The sequence below is a fragment of the Oryx dammah genome, unplaced genomic scaffold (assembly GCF_014754425.2).
Source record: "Oryx dammah isolate SB20612 unplaced genomic scaffold, SCBI_Odam_1.1 HiC_scaffold_29, whole genome shotgun sequence".
Taxonomy (NCBI): Eukaryota; Metazoa; Chordata; class Mammalia; order Artiodactyla; family Bovidae; genus Oryx; species Oryx dammah.
Genome location: NW_024070213.1, coordinates 46,430,981 through 46,446,934, shown reverse-complemented (window position 1 = coordinate 46,446,934; position 15,954 = coordinate 46,430,981). Strand labels below are relative to the sequence as shown.

Genomic DNA, 15,954 nt, shown 5'->3' with positions numbered 1-15,954 from the left:
CGTGTCCAACTCTGCAACCCCATGGACTGCAGTCTGCCAGGCTCCTCTGTTCTTGGGATTCTCCAGTCAAGAATACTGGAGTGGGTAGCCATTTCTTTTTCCAGGTAGTCTTCCTGACCCAGGGATCAAACCAAGGTCTCCTGCATTGCAGGCAGATTCCTTACCATCTGAGCCATCAGGGAAGCCCATACAGTTCTAACTTATCTCATACCCCTCTTCAACAAAGCAATCATTTCAGAGTACTTTAATTCTCATCATTTCCCTCCTGATTACACACTGTCATTTTCTGATAATTTAGGTATAATGTTTTTAAACCAATATGCCATATTATTATTATTACTATTATTGCTATCATTTAGAAACTCTATTTAGAGTTCTGATACATTTCTAACTTGCTTGTTCAACATTCCTTCTTGAATGTGGAACCATTTGCCAATGGATTCCAAAGCATACCCTTTAGAAGTTGCTTTGCATATGTATGTTGATGGTAAATCCTCTTTGTTTTTACTCATCTAGATATTCCTCTCTCACGCTTGAAAGATTGTTTTCATAGGCATACAATGTGTTGTTATTGTTTCTCAGCACATCGAAGGTATTCTTTTACTCTCTTCGGACATCCATTGCTGTTGGAACTCTCATCACACATGGAATTGCTGTGTAGAGAATCTGTCTTTTCACTCTGGCTATTTTTAAAACCACTTTTCTTTACCTTGGTGAAATTTCACTATTGTAAGTCTAAATATGACTTTCTCTTTATTTAAACTGTTTTGCAAACACAATCCTTTCTCTGTATACTGCTTAGAAAACACATGGATACATTTTAACAGTTGAAAAATTCCCACTCACCATCCCATCCAGTGATGCCTCACTTCCAATTTTTCTCTTTATTTCTTTCCTATAATCTAATTAGACACATCCCAATATCTTATCTTCCCTCTGTTTTTCTATCTTTTTTTTCCCAGTGTGTTGTGTTGGGTAATTTCCTCACATATTTCTTCCTGTTCACTAAATCTCTCTTCAGCTGGCACTAATCTATTGGTTAACATATTCATTTAATTTATACTTTCAATAATTATATTTTTCACTTCTAAAAGTTCTAGTTGATCTAAATAGGCCTGTTCATCTTTGGTAATCTCTTGTTCTTCTAACCTACTTATAATATTCTTTTTTTTATTTCTTATATAATACAAGGGAAAGCAATGGAATTCTGGGAAAAAAGTCTACTTCTGCTTCACTGACTACACTAAAGCCTTTGACTGTGTGGATCACAACAAACTGTGAAAAATTCATAAAGAGAAGGGAATACCAAACCACCTTACCAGCCTCCTGGGAAACCTGTATGCAGTTCAAGAAGCAACAGTTAGAACTGGATACAGAACAACAAAATGGTTCAAAATTGGGAAAGGAGTATGGCAAGGCTGTGTATAGTCACCCTGCTTATTTAACTCATATGCAGAATACATCATGCAAATGCTGGGCTGGATGAATCACAAGCTGGAGTCAATTGTCAGGAAAAATATTAATAACCTCAGATATGCAGAGGACACCAGAAAGTGAAGAGAAACTAAAGAGCCTCCTGATGAAAGTGAAAGAGGAGAGTGAAAAAGTTGGCTTAAAACTCAACATTCAGAAAACAAAGAGTATGGCATCCAGTCCAATCACTTCATGGCAAATAGGTGGGGAATCAGTGGAAACCGTGACAGACTCTAGTATCTTGAGCTCCAAAATCACTGCACATGGTGACTGTAGCCATGAAATTAAAAGACACTTGCTCCTTGGAAGAAAAGCTATGACAAACCTAGATAACATATTAAAAAGCAGAGACATCACTGCCCACAAAGATCCATATAGTCAAAGCTATGGTTTTTCCAATAGTCATGTATGGATGTGAGAGTTGGACCATAAAGAAGGCTGAGTGCTGAAGAATTGATGCTTTCAAACTGCAGTGCTGGAGAAGACTCTTGAGAGTCCAAGGCATCTCCAGCAAGGAGATCAAACCAGTCAATCCTAAAGGAAATCAGTCCTGAATATTCACTGGAAGGACTGATGCTGAAGCTAAAGCTCCGATACTTTGGCCATGTGATGCAAAGAGCCAACTTATTAGAAAAGACCCTGATGCTGGGAAAGATTGAGGGCAAGGAAGAAGGGGCAACAGAGGATGAGATGGTTTGATGGCATCATCGACTTAATGGACATAAGTTTGAGCAAACTCTGAGAGATGGTGAAAGACAACTCATGATAGCATTCCCTTATTTGAACAAATAATTATACAGTGATCTACCTTGACACCAGGCTCCCAGCCACCAAGAATCAGCAAATACCCAGCAAGTATCACATGTAGCTGCTTTTTATCAGTCTGGAGTCACATGTTATCATTGTTTTCTGGACTCTGCTTACTTCATTTACCATATGAGCTGATCAACTCTGCCTTCAAAACATTAAAAAATTTTTATGCAGCATATTTAGGTGTTCTTTATAAGGCTGTTTTTACTTTCCTCCCCTTTGAACTTTTTGTTCATGATTTTCTTAGAAATATGTGCATTTCATCTCTTTTCCTTATATCTATGAAGTACATGGCCTATTGAATGAATTGCATAAATGCTGATTGAAAGAATGAATAATGCAAGTACTTCTGTTTTAAATATTTTGCAGTGAACTTCAACTGTGTTTAAAAAAACAGTTCTTTCTTTTTGACTCTGTGATCTTACTCCTGAGAAGGTGTGAACTTTGAGTTGTTGATTTTAACATATTTATATTTGTGAAAATATAAGGTACCAGTTATGGCTATGTAATGGAAAAGTATAAAATTCCATGTATATTGTGACCATAAATAAGACATAACATGGACCACATAATGTAGACACGGACCAAAAGTCAGTAAGAAAAGGCTGACTTATTAGAAAAGTAAGATTTGGTCCCCTTTTCCTTTTTATAACTTGCAATTATTGTTACCACATTGTCACCTGGGCGATGGGTATAAATTTTTAATGAAATAAACTCTCTATGGATACACGTATCTTGTTCCTCTTTGTTACAGCCAGAGGGCAAACACACTTGGTGTCAGGCAGGCCTAGGTTAAATCGTTAAGCTGTCATTTAATAGCTGAAGTCAGCTCTTCACTCTTTCACTCCTTCACAACTATAGGTAAGGAATTCTTTTTTTATATATATATAAATTTATTTAATTGGAGGCTAATTACTTTATAATATTGTATTGGTTTTGCCATACATCAACATGAATCTGCCATGGGTGTACACATGTTCCCCATCCTGAAACCCCTCCCGACTCCCTCCCCATACCATCCCTCTGGGTCATCCCAGTGCACCAGCCCCGAGCATCCTGTATCATGCATTGAACCTGGACTGGCGATTCGTTTCACATATGATATTTTACATGTTTCAATGCCATTCTCCCAAATCATCCCACCCTCGCCCTCTTCCACAGAGTCCAAAAGACTGTTCTATACATCTGGGTCTCTTTTGCTGTCTTGCATACAGGGTTATCGTTACCATCTTTCTAAATTCCACATATATGCGTTAGTATACTGTATTGGTGGAGAAGGCGATGGCATCCCACTCCAGTACGCTTGCCTGGAAAATCGCATGGACGGAAAAGCTTGGTACGCTACAGTCCATGGGGTTGCAAAGAGTCGGATATGACTGAGCGACCTCACTTTCACTTTTCATTTTCATGCATTGGAGAAGGAAATGGCAACCCACTCCAGTGTTCTTGCCTGGAGAATCCCAGGGACGGCAGAGCCTGGTGGGCTGTCATCTATGGGGTCGCACAGAGTCGGACACGACTGAAGCGACTTAGCATCAGCATACTGTATTGGTGTTTTTCTTTCTGGCTTACTTCACTCTGTATAATAGGCTCCAGTTTCATTCACCTCATTAGAACTGATTCAAATGTATTCTTTTTAATGGCTGAGTAATACTCCTTTGTGTATATGTACCACAGCAAGGAATTCTGACACATCGCTTAACTCTGGGCTCACTCCCACAGTTCCTTTGGTACATAGAATGCCAGCAAAAAGGATTCAGGTTTCCTTATGTGCCCAAGGGCTTCCTTTTCTACCTATGCTTTGCTGTGGGAACAAGCTAGACTGGCCAGGTGATGGGACCCAGTAGGTACTAGAAGAGAACCAAGTTGCGCTAGCAGCCAGATTCCTGGTCTGAAGCTGACCACAGACATTTGGCTAAGCCACTATCAGACAGTCATCCAGCCAACTTTTAGACTTATCAACTAAATTGTCTACAATTAATGATTTAACTGATGATCAGATCAATGATTTAAGCCCTTATTAGAATAGCTTGTTATGTAGCATTGTCTATGGCAGTAGGTAATTGATACATCCCTCCTCCTTGTCTAATGCTAGGCCCTACCAGGTGCATTTGGAGACACCACAGTGAAGGCTTTTCTGTCACTGTCCCTTCTCCCTGGGGTTGAATGAGAAATTTATGCTATCATAAATAGCTATCCATCTATGTGTGTTGCTCAGTCATGACCGACTCTTTGCAACCCCATGGGGTATAGCCCACCAGGTCCCTCTGCCCATGGGATTTTCCAGGCAAGAATACTGGAGTGGGTTGCCATTTCCTTCTCCAAGACCCTACTCTAGGGGATCTTCCTGACTCTGGGATTGAACCTGGGTCTCCTGCATTGCAGGCAGACTCTTTACCATCTGAACCACCAGGGAAGCCCAGCTATCCATGTAGCTATCCAACAGCTCACCTCATCAATAGCTATCATAGCATCTGTCCTTTTTTAAAAACACTTATTTCTTCATTTGTTTCTCTGTTCCTCTCTGTCAAGAATGATTTGCAAGTAGAAAATAAATTGTTCATATCCATATCTACAGCATCTGGCTGTATAACATCTATAGAGTAGACCCTCCCTAAATGCTTTGTTTGAATTAAATGAATCCAAACAGCCAGCAGCAGGTGGCAGGAAGCATAACCACACAGGCTGGTTCTTGTGCTGGGAGGCCTTATGCTTTCCAGAAAGCCCAAACAAGGCAGATGGGGAACCAAACAAAGAAGAAAAGCACATTCATTCTGCTGTCCTGCACCCTTCTCTCTTTCCCAACACTGCACACAGGCTCCGAGCCACTCATGCCCCTGAAGGGTGCTGCCCCATCCGGGTTCCCTCTGCCACTGCTGGGCACCTCACTCTATCAGGGGGGTGAGCTGATGTCCACTGGGGCTTTCCTTATCCTACCTTTAGATCAGACACGTCTCTGTAGCACTGCTCGGAGCGGGTGTGGTCCGACAGCTGCACATTCCAGAAGCAGGGCAGCTGATACACGAGGAAGGGGTTTTGTTTGATGACGGCGTTGAAAATGTCCTGAGGGATAAAAGCCAGAGACAACTGTCAAATAGTCAAATGGGCTCAGCTTGTGATGCTGGCTCTCGAGGCATGACATCTCCTATGGAATGTCTCATGAGCCTCCTACTTGGAGCACAGGCTGGCTTGCCCTGCTGGGCCTTTCCCGTGCCTTTTATCTCTAGAAACCAAGCAACCCTGTTTGGATAGATCCCCTTACACTGGGGGGATGCCCCATGCTGACCTGATGTTCATGGGTCCTGCTGGTCTCAGTGATCCCCTTGCAGCAAAGGGACCTGGGGGCAGACACGGAGCATCTTTTCCACTCAAGCCAGTATATGATAAATGAAGCTGCTTTTCCGGCCCTCTTCTCACCTCACAGAGGAACCCCATGTCATCCATCCTACGCCTCCTGGAGAGGAAACTGTGACGACAGGTTGTTCCACTGATCCAGGGGCTGAGACGAATGACACCCCTGCTTTCGCCGCATTTCCTGGGGCTCTGGGCAGACTTGATGGATGTGCCTGGGCTTCCTGTGGGCCAGCGTGCCTGTATCTGCATGCCCCATCTCCAAATTCAACTCTGACTTTTCTATGGGGCTTTCCCTCTTTCCAGCTCTTCTCCAAGCTCCTGCACCACCAGGCCATGCTTATTAACTAGCTGCTGACAAGTGGTGCCGGAAGGTGAATTATGGGCCTTCACAGAAGGAGATGGCTGAATAAACTATCCTCTTTGGACATGGACATGCAATTGCTAGCTTTTGGGGACACACTCAAGTCATTGTGACCCGACTTGAAATATGATGATGGAGGACAATTTTCCCCTCAGGTTTAAAACAGCTACCTGGGTAATTTTTAACTCATTCATTATACCATATCTCTGGTATGAAAAAGGAAATTAGTTTCTGGTTGCTTGGGAAATACTGAATAATAACAATGCTAAAAAAAAAAAAATAGTAAAGTAACCCTACAGAGTTTCTTGTTTTCCTTCATACTAGAAAACTCTCTAGGAATTCAGTGAAACAGGCAGCTGAATGATGAACAAAAACAAGGAGAGTGGCCTTGCTTTCTGGTTGAACAGGAAAGAATAACATGCAGCGAACACAGAGATATCTTTACATTTCGAGATGGCCACATATAACATGGGGATCTCAGAATCAAGATATGTGACCCTAGTAGATTCAAAGTCAAAGGCTCAGCAAAAATGAGAAATGGGGATTTTATGAATTTATGTTAGTTGCTTGGTGGAGTTCATGGACTTTTTCAGACTGCCTGGATTAAAAGCTGATTTCACCAGCTGAGGAGGTTTGTCCCTTCTATTTAAATTCATTCCCCTTGAGGATAGGGGTCACAGTACAGGAGCTAAGCAAAAGGCTTGGCTTTAAAGGTTTGATTCTATTTGCCATGAAGGCAAATGGTATCTTGGCAAAGGAAATATGCCTTGGCATTTTGGAATCTCAGGGGGCAGACACTGTGCATTCTACATTGAGGTGAAGACCGTGACCTCCTCTTAACACACCAGATTATCATTTACTTGTGAGTCTACAACAATAAACTATGAACTTTCTGAGGCCAAGGATTCTGTCCTTCGTTTATCCCTGTAATCCTATTTCTGAACATAGTTCCTGGCATGCAGAGTGTGCAGGAAAAAGTGTGATAAAGATGGATGAACAAGGGGAATGAACTAAGGAGAGGGCTGTGGTCTTAGGCTGGCAAGAATGAGGCAGATTGATCCAAGTGTGAAGTCATGCAAGAGCTGGAAAAATAATGTAGACCCAGCCCCATGCAAGCTTGAGAAGTAGCACACCAGGGTGCTTGGGAATAACCGTACCTTCTAGGCTGGTGACTCACCTGGTCAGCTAAGGATGTAGAGAGCATGCCCATCAGCTCCCTCTCTGCAGTCAGCCTCCACATCTGCTCCCACTTCATCTTCCGCAGCTTATCTAGAAGCAGCAGGATCACCCCTGGACAACAGCATAGGATGAAACAGAGGAAAAAACCACAGATAAGAGAGAGAGCCAGGCACGCCTGACCATGTGTTTTGGAGATGAACATGCCTGGGTTCACCCCAGGCTCTGCCAAGTACTTGGTATGAGATGTTAAATAGTCTCTTTGAAATATCCTCACTGTATAGAGAATATTAACACAGATTTCAGAAGCCACTGCAGGGACCAAGTGAGATGGGCAAAGGAGCCTAGCACTCCCTGGAGATAGATGGTGATGATGGTCGTACAACATTGTGAATGTACCTAATGCCATTGAACTGTACACTTAAAGATGGTTAAAAATGGCATTTTTATGTTTTGTATATTTTATCACCAGAAAAAAGAAAAAAAAAAGAGCCTAGCACCGCACACCTAACACATGGTACATATCCTGTAAACACAGATTCTCTCCTGTTTTTCCCCAGATAAATGACAACCTACCGAGGGTTAGCTGATAGATGATGTTTGTACAACCTGTGTCATTTATCTTTACAGAAACAAAGCAGATCCTCTCTGACTTTATTATGGGTACGTCCTTGCCAATTTGCTTTATGCCTCTTGACAAGCCATATGAGCTCATTGCAGTATTGCTGGTTTTAATAGCTTTCTTTGGCCCAATACATTAGAAACTATGGTGAAGGCTGTGCTGATGCTGGGAGTTCAAGATGGGGCCCCAAGAGCCTTCAAGTTCATAAGAAACTAACTGTCAGAGGTCACTTCCTCCTCCTCTCTACCCTCTTTTTTTTTTGGCGGGGGTGGCTTATGGGAGAGACTTGAGTGAATGGGGGATTGTATAGGAAGGAGAGGGATTTCCTGGTGGCTCAGTGGTAAAGAATCTACCTGCCAGGGCAGGAGACGTGGGTGTGATCCCTGGGTCAGAAAGATCCCCTGGAGAAGGAAATGGCAACCCACTGCAGTATTCTTGTTCAGGGGAAATCCCATGGACAGAGGAGCCTGGTAGGTAGGCTACAGTTCATGGGTTTGCAAAGAGTTCAACAGAGCACACTCTACCACACAGGAAGGGAAATCGTCATTTTATACACCTTTGTATTTTTAAAAATGTTAAAAACAACTAAATGTATTATTCAGGTATAAATAAATTAGTAAAAGTCTAAAAAGAAAAGTACATTTTTGGCTTAGCTGAATAGCTTAGGAGCTAGTGTCTACTAACCGGTTGGTGAGCGTTATGCAGAGAACACACACAGCACAGAATGCAAACTGTGAGAAGAACGCCCCTGCAGGCTACTGCAGTTAATTTGGCGGATGGAACTGTGGCACCCATGGGCTCCCAAATCAATCCTCCTCAGGAAGCTTAGCTCAGCAGAACCGTCAGTGGAGAAAACTCGGGGCAGCTGAAAAATGATCTTACTTGATACCTAGTACACACATTTCTAAGATTGTTGGAAAGAAACCAGTTCTCCAAATCACACATAAATGTCAGTGCTGAGACTTTTTTTTAAAAAAAAAAAACTTATTCCAGTGGAACATATTTGGAGAAAAAAGTATATTTACTATTTTGTGAAAGGTGTTTGGTCCATTGGGTAGAGTTGAAATAAAAAAGAATACATATATATGGTTATGGCAAGAATGGGGTAATACACAGAGATCTGAACTTGTAAGCCAAAAGGGCAAATCATACCTACTGCGCATCTCCCTGGTGCTTTCTTAGGTTTTTTGGCACACGGATAAGCTAGATACTGTCACCCTTATTTTGCAGGTGGAGTGGACGCTGGGTCAGACACTTAAACAGTTCACTGTGTAAGAGCAGTTCTATGAGATCCAAAATCAGATCTGCCTGACTCCAAAGCCAGAGCTTCTTCAGTGACACCACCCAGACAAGAGTCCCAGCAATGCCTCTGTGGAGTTCTGTGACTCAGACCAAGACTTGTTCTTTTTCTGACTTTTGGTTTCTACCTGGGTTGTTGTAGTTTAGTTGTTAAGTTGTGTCTGACTCTTTTTCAACCCTATGGACTGTAGCCTGTCAGGCTCCTCTGTCCATGGGATTTTCCAGGCTGGAGTGGGTTGCCATTTCCTTCTCCAGGGGACCTTCCTGACCCAGGGATTAAACTCCCATGTCTTCTGCGTTGCAGGCTGATTCTTTACCATTGAGCCACCAGGGTTACTTGCCCTTGCAAACTCAGAAAACTGCCACGTGCCCCTAGTGGTAGGCTGGTAAATGTTTAACCATGAGCATTGCAAAAATTGCCAAGAAGGCTAAGTGGTTGTCTGAGGAGCTCTTACAAATAGCCAAGAAAAGGAGAGAAGGGAAAGGCAAAGGGGAAAGGGAAAGATATACTCAACAGAATGCTGCAGAGTTCCAGAAAACAGCAAGGAGAGAGAAGAAAGCCTTCATAAGTAAACAGTGCAAAGAAACAGAGGAAAACAATAGAATGGGAAAGATTAGAGATCTCTTCAGGAAAATTGGAGATACCAAGGGAAAATTTCATGCAAAGATCAGCACAATAAAGGACAGAAATCATATGGACCTAACAGAAGAGATTTAGAAAAAGTGGCAAGAATACATAGGAAAAGTATACAAGAAAGTCTTAATGACCTGGATAACCATGATGATGTGGTCACTCACCTAGAGCCAGACGTCCTAGAATGTGAAATCAAATGGGCCTTAGGAAACATTAATATGAAAAAAGCTAGTGGAGGTGATGGAATTCCAGCTCAGCTATTTCAAACCTCAAAAGATGATGCTGTTAAAGTGCTGCACTCAATATGCCAGCAAATTTGGAAAACTCAGCAGTGGCCACAGGACTGTGAAAGGTCAGTTTTTACTCCAATCTCTAAGAAGGGCAGTACCAAAGAATGTTCAAACTACCATACAACTGTGTTCATTTCACATGCTAGCAAGGTAATGCTCAAAATCCTTCAAGCTAGGCTTCAGGAGTATGTGAACTGAGAACTTCCAGATGTACAAGTTGGGTTAGAAAAGGCAGAGGAATCAGCAATCAAATTGCCAACATCTGCTGGATCCCAGATAAAACAAGAGAATTTCAGAAAATGACCTACTTCAGCTCCATTGACTAAGCTAAAGCCTTTGACTGTGTGGATCACAACAAACTGTGGAAAATTCTTAGAGATGGGAATACCAGACCACCTGACCTGCCTCCTGAGAAATCTGTATGAAGGTCAAGAAGCAACAGTTAGAACCAGACATGGAACAACTGACTGGTTCTAAATTGGGAAAGGAGTACATCAAGACTGTATGTTGTCACCCTGCTTACTTAACTTATATGCAGAGTACATCATGTGAAATGTTGGGCTGGATGAATCACAGTGGGAATCAAGATTGCCAGGAGAAATATCAACAACCTCAGATATGTGAATGATACCACCCTGATGGCAGAAAGCGAAGAGGAACTAAAGTGCTTCTTGATGAGGGTTAAAGAGGAGGGTAAAAAAGCTGGCTTAAAACTCAACATTCAAAAAATTAAAATCATGGCATCCAGTCCCATCACTTCATGGCAAATAGATGGGGAAAAAGTGGAAACAGTGACAGATTCTATTTTCTTGGGCTCCAAAATCACTGTGGATGGTGACTGCAGCCATGAAATTAAAAGACACTTGCTCTTTGGAAGAAAAGCTATGACAAACCTAGACAGAGTATTAAAAAGCAGAGATATCACTTTGGTGACAAAAGTCCGTATAGTCAAAGCTATGGTTTTTCCAGTAGTCATGTGCAGATATGCGAGTTGGACCATAAAGAAGGTTGCAAGGCTGAGCACCAAATAATTGATGCTTTCAAACTGTGTTGCTGGAGAAGACTCTTGAGAGTCTCCTGGACAACAAGGAGATCAAACCAGTCAATCCTACAGGAAATTTATGCTGAATATTCATTGGAGGGCTGATGCCGAAGCTCTAAAACTTTAAAAGTGTCTGGTATAAGCCATGATTTATGATTTTCTACCTTGAAATATCTTCCTTGATATTTCTTCCTTGAAGATCTTCCTTGAAAGATCTTCCTGGTGGCTCAGGCTGTAAAGTGTCTGCCTGCAATGAGTGAGACCCGAGTTCAATTCCTGGGTTGGGAATATCCCCTGGAGAAGGAAATGGCAATGCACTCCAGCACTCTTGCCTGGAAAATCCCATGGATGGAGGAGCCTGATAGGCTAAAGTCCATGGGGTCGCAAAGAGTCGGACACAACTGAGCAACTTCACTTTCACTTTCTTTCACCTTGAAATAAAGAGTCCATGATATTAAAAAAATTCCTGAGTACAGTAGAAACTGTTCTCAATACCTCTGACTTGAGAAATATTGATAATAAATGTCTATATGCACTCATTTATTTATGAACCCAAATTATTTGGTCTTTCTAAAAATCCCCTTGTGCAGGTAGAATGCACTGGACACTTAAAAACTGTGAGATATTGCCAGGTCCATATTGCTTCTTAGTCTTTTGTCAATAGGAAGCTTAAGACTCTTGAGAGTCCCTTGGACTACAAGGAGATCAAACCAGTCAATCCTAAAAGAAATCAGTCCTGAATATTCATTGGAAGGACTGATGCTGAAGTTGAAGCTCCAATACTTTGGCCACCTAATGCGAACAACTGACTCATTGGAAAAGACCCTGATGCTGGGAAAGATTGAAGGCAGGAAGAGAATAGAATGACAGAGGAGGAGATGGTTGGATAGCATCACTGACTCAATGGATATGAGTTTGAGCAAGCTCCAGGAGATGGTGAAAGACAGGGAAGCCTGGTGTGCTGCAGTCCACAGGGTCACAAAGAGTCAGACTCAACTGAGCTACTGAACAGCAACAGCTTAGAGGGTCATCACTTAAGCACTTTCATGACTAGGATATCCCTTGGGGATATTGCAAGCAGCTGCCAAGGCATACAACCCACAGGAAATTAAAAAAAGAAAAAAGATTGAAGGAAAGAAAATACACTCCAGGGCTTCCTGATGGTTCAGTGGTAAAGAATCCACCTGCTAATGCAGGAGTCAGAGTTTGATTCCTGATCAGGAAAGATCCCACATGCCGCAGGGCAACTAAGCCTGTGCACCACTAGTACTGAGACTGTGCTCTGGAGCCCGGAAGCCACGGTGCGGAAGCCCGTGCACCTTAGAGCCGCAAAAGAAGCCATCTCAACAATAAGCTCACATATTGCAGCTAAAGAGTAGATCCCACTTGCTACAACTAGAGAAAAGTCTGCTCAGCAGTGAAGACCCAGCACAGTAAAAAAACAAAAATTAATGATTTAAGAAAAAGAAAATACACTCTAAGTATTTACAATCATATACATAATTGTGTCCTCAAGCAGCTAAGGAGCCTGTTAGGCTGTTAAATATAATCACATGGGTATGTACTTGTAAGATAATCTTCCTGTCTTGTCAAAGGTGGGGAATTTGTACCTAGATTATACAAGAGCTGAAAAACAACATTTCCAAGGGAACCACAACTCTCAGTACTTACTGACCTCACTCCTACGGTACTGAGAGGTTGCCCTGATGAATGATTGTGAAGGCCTCTGGAAATATGAAGTGGTACATAAAAGCTTGTAAATAACAGTTACAGAAACTATACATTTCTTCATTAAGATACCTAATTATCACTCATTGAACTTGCTTGATTCCCACTCGAATTAGCACAAATTAATGGGCATGCACGCAATGTGGGAGGAAGCTTTTTCAGTGAACCCTAGTTAAAAATGATGAAAATGGCTCCTTCTGCAATTGGACCCTTTCAAGCTGAAATAACGCAGGTTTGGCTTTGGAATCTGGGCCCCAGGACAGAGATTGACACTGCTTCCTGCTGTCAGGGGGACAGAGGTGCCAAAAAGCTTGACTCTGGCCTTTGCCTGGCATTTGCTGCTACGTGATCTGCCATTTCTATTCTTGCCATTGGGGTCTGGGAGCGAAGAGCAAGCCCTTGGCCCCGGAGGCCAGAGCTCTGCACGGAGGCAGCATGCTTGGAATTTGAAAGGCCCTCCCAATGGAGTTGGCTGGTATGTGTGGGGCTTGCACAGCCTTACCTTCTGCTGCTGTGCTGGGAGCTTAAGAGACTAACATTAAATAAATAAATGAATAAATAAATGAAAAATCAAAGGCTTCTCCTGTGAACATCTGGTCCAGTGGTGGGGCGTTTCATCTCCGGATCAGAGGACAATGTTTCTTTTTCCCAAACTGAATATGTAGTAACAGCTTGGTAGCCAATATGGCAGGGAGAGGAGGCTGGATGTGAATGCAGAGACAGAATATAACGCTTTTTAAAAAAAAATGATTTTTTTGTTTTTACCTCTACAACTGCAAGAGGGAAGCAGAATAAAAATGGTGACAAGCTGATGAGTGTCACCTACTATTTATTAAGCAACTGTTGTATCCGAAAGACAAGGTGCATGACCTAGATAACCTCCAACTCTGATGATGAGCCAGCTAGGTTCATGGAATTATTTCCATTTTTGAGACGAAGAAACTAAGGCTCTTGTCTAGCTGGTAGGTGACCAAATTCTTCTCACTCTTAGCCCTGTGGCCTTTTGAGCTACACTAGACCTGTGTGTCTGTGTACATGACCATAGTAAATATGGTGAGACTCTGCTGAATTTGTGACTTGAAGCCAAAACAAGCCAGGGAGCTCCTAGAGGAAGAGTTAGTGAATGTTTGGAGGATTCTGCGAAGACCACAGGCCAAAATCAGATTGTTTGCGTCAGAACCTGGAGGAAACCAAGCATACAAAGACAGGAGAGGCAGGGAGCCCTGTGTGACCGAGGCTGCTCTTGTAGGCGGGGTCTGAACCTGTATAAGGGACCAGGGGTTGCAGCCAAGAATAATTTAAAACAGTGTGCTGTTCTATAGCTAACATGTCAATTCCCCTCCTGCATGGCACAGAAATTCTTTTCTTTCTGTATGAGTCCACAACTAACCTCTTAGCCTGTGCTGTACCACCTCCTGCAGGCCAGGAGAATCCCTTAAAACCCTTCCAGCAAAGGGAAGACCTCAAGCTCTTACTAAAGAAAATCTGCTGTTTAAGAGGAGCTTCTGGGACTTTCCTGGTGTTTCACTGGTTAAGACTCCATGCTCCCAGGAGTCTGGGTTTGATCCTTGGCCGGGGAACTGGATCCCACATGCCACAGATAAAGACTGCATACCACGACTAAAAAGATCACCGTGACTCAGTGCTAAAGAATCTTCCTGTAATGCAGGAGACGCAAGAGACACAGGCTCTATCCTGGGTTGGGAAGACCCCCTGAAGGAGGAAACGGCAACCGACTCCAGTATTCTTGTCTGGGAAGTCTCAAGGACACAGGAGCCTGGAAGGCTATAGTCCATAGGATTGAAAAGGGTTGGACATCACTTAACAACTGAGAATGCACGTTGCAACAAAGATCAAAGATCCAAGACCTAGCACAGTCAAATAAATACTTTTTTTTTTTTTAAGTGAAAAATGAGGAGGTTCTGCCTCTGCTTTCTTTCTTTCTTCCCATGCAGTTTGCTTTCACGCTTCAGCCAAGCTAAAGAATACGGCTGGGACAGACTAGGTCAATTCCAATCACATGCTTCCTTAAATCAGGAGAGGAAACTGAGGTTCAAAGTCGCTACCTGAAGCCTTTGACCAGTGGAGAACAAATTTCAGATTAAACCTTCTATTCCCAGAGGCAGTGTTTCCCCCAGTATGTTCCATGGCCTGCTGCAGGATGCCAGCAGCCATTATGGGAAGCAGGGTCTGCTATGTTAAATAAGTTTAGGAGATAGGGGGTTAAATACAGTTAAACTGTGTTGGTTTTATCAATGTGCCTGGTGAATCTCAAAGGTGGTTACCACATCTGACACTTTCTAGATTTATTTACCAGGACCTCTCCCCCAGGAAACTGGTAGAATATTGCTTTTTCCCTTTGCCTGAGTCCTCTCTAGCTTCTGTCTGCATTTTCTCAGCTTTCTGCCTGCACTTCAAGGGCTGATATATGAAAATGGAAGTCTATCCCTTGGTCCTTCCTTTAGCCCTTCCTGTAGCTTTGCTGGCTTCAATCAAAGAAACAAAACTTTAAGTGGAGATGGAGTGGTTGTCTACGTAGGAGCCTCTGGGGAAGATGCCAGCTTTCATCCCAGAAATGCTTATGACAACGTCCCACATAATTCTGACTTTCCTCTCTTCTGCTTTGAAGCACTAGAGTTCTCTTCTTATGCATGATGACCCAATAGAAGGTGAATTTATTAAAATTCGTTTAATTTAAAATCCCCTGCTGATTTTACCTAGGACTTACTTTTGATCATATAAATTAAAAGGTTCTACTTTTCGCTTTTTAAGTGTTTTCCTTCTCAAAAACTCTATCAGAGAGAGAGAAAATGGAAATCCTTTCTCCTGAAGCATTCCCTGATTTTGCTGGGGTTTCTGAAAGTGTGAGTGGATGAAGTATAAAAAGCAGCTCAATCTTATAAAAGGCTAGTGGTCATTCACTCACTCACTTACTTGTTCGTTCATTCAATAAATGTCTATCAACTGACTTTTACATGCTAGGCACTAGGTATACAAAGATGAACAACACAGTAGTCCCCGCTCTCAACAGCCTGGCACAGTTGGTAAAGAATCCACTTGTCAATGCAAGAGACACAAAAGACACAGGCTTGATCCCTGCGTTCGGGGCACTGAAATAAGAAAGGCGTGTTTCGGGTAAGCAAGGTTGGTTCAAAAAGAGGTGAG

At 42.5% G+C, this 15,954-nt stretch overlaps 1 protein-coding gene across 2 annotated transcripts in view; it reads right to left on the bottom strand.

Moving 5' to 3' along the window:
- Nucleotides 1–15,954, bottom strand: part of LARGE1 (LARGE xylosyl- and glucuronyltransferase 1) — a 614,612-nt gene that overhangs the window by 85,965 nt on the left and 512,693 nt on the right. For both annotated transcript variants that reach the window (XM_040234777.1, XM_040234778.1), the window contains exons 8-9: nt 7,176–7,288; nt 5,221–5,346 (exon numbers count right to left, since the gene is read on the bottom strand). In XM_040234777.1, the coding sequence (XP_040090711.1) occupies nt 5,221–5,346; nt 7,176–7,288 (239 nt within the window). The remainder of the gene's footprint in view (nt 1–5,220; nt 5,347–7,175; nt 7,289–15,954) is intronic.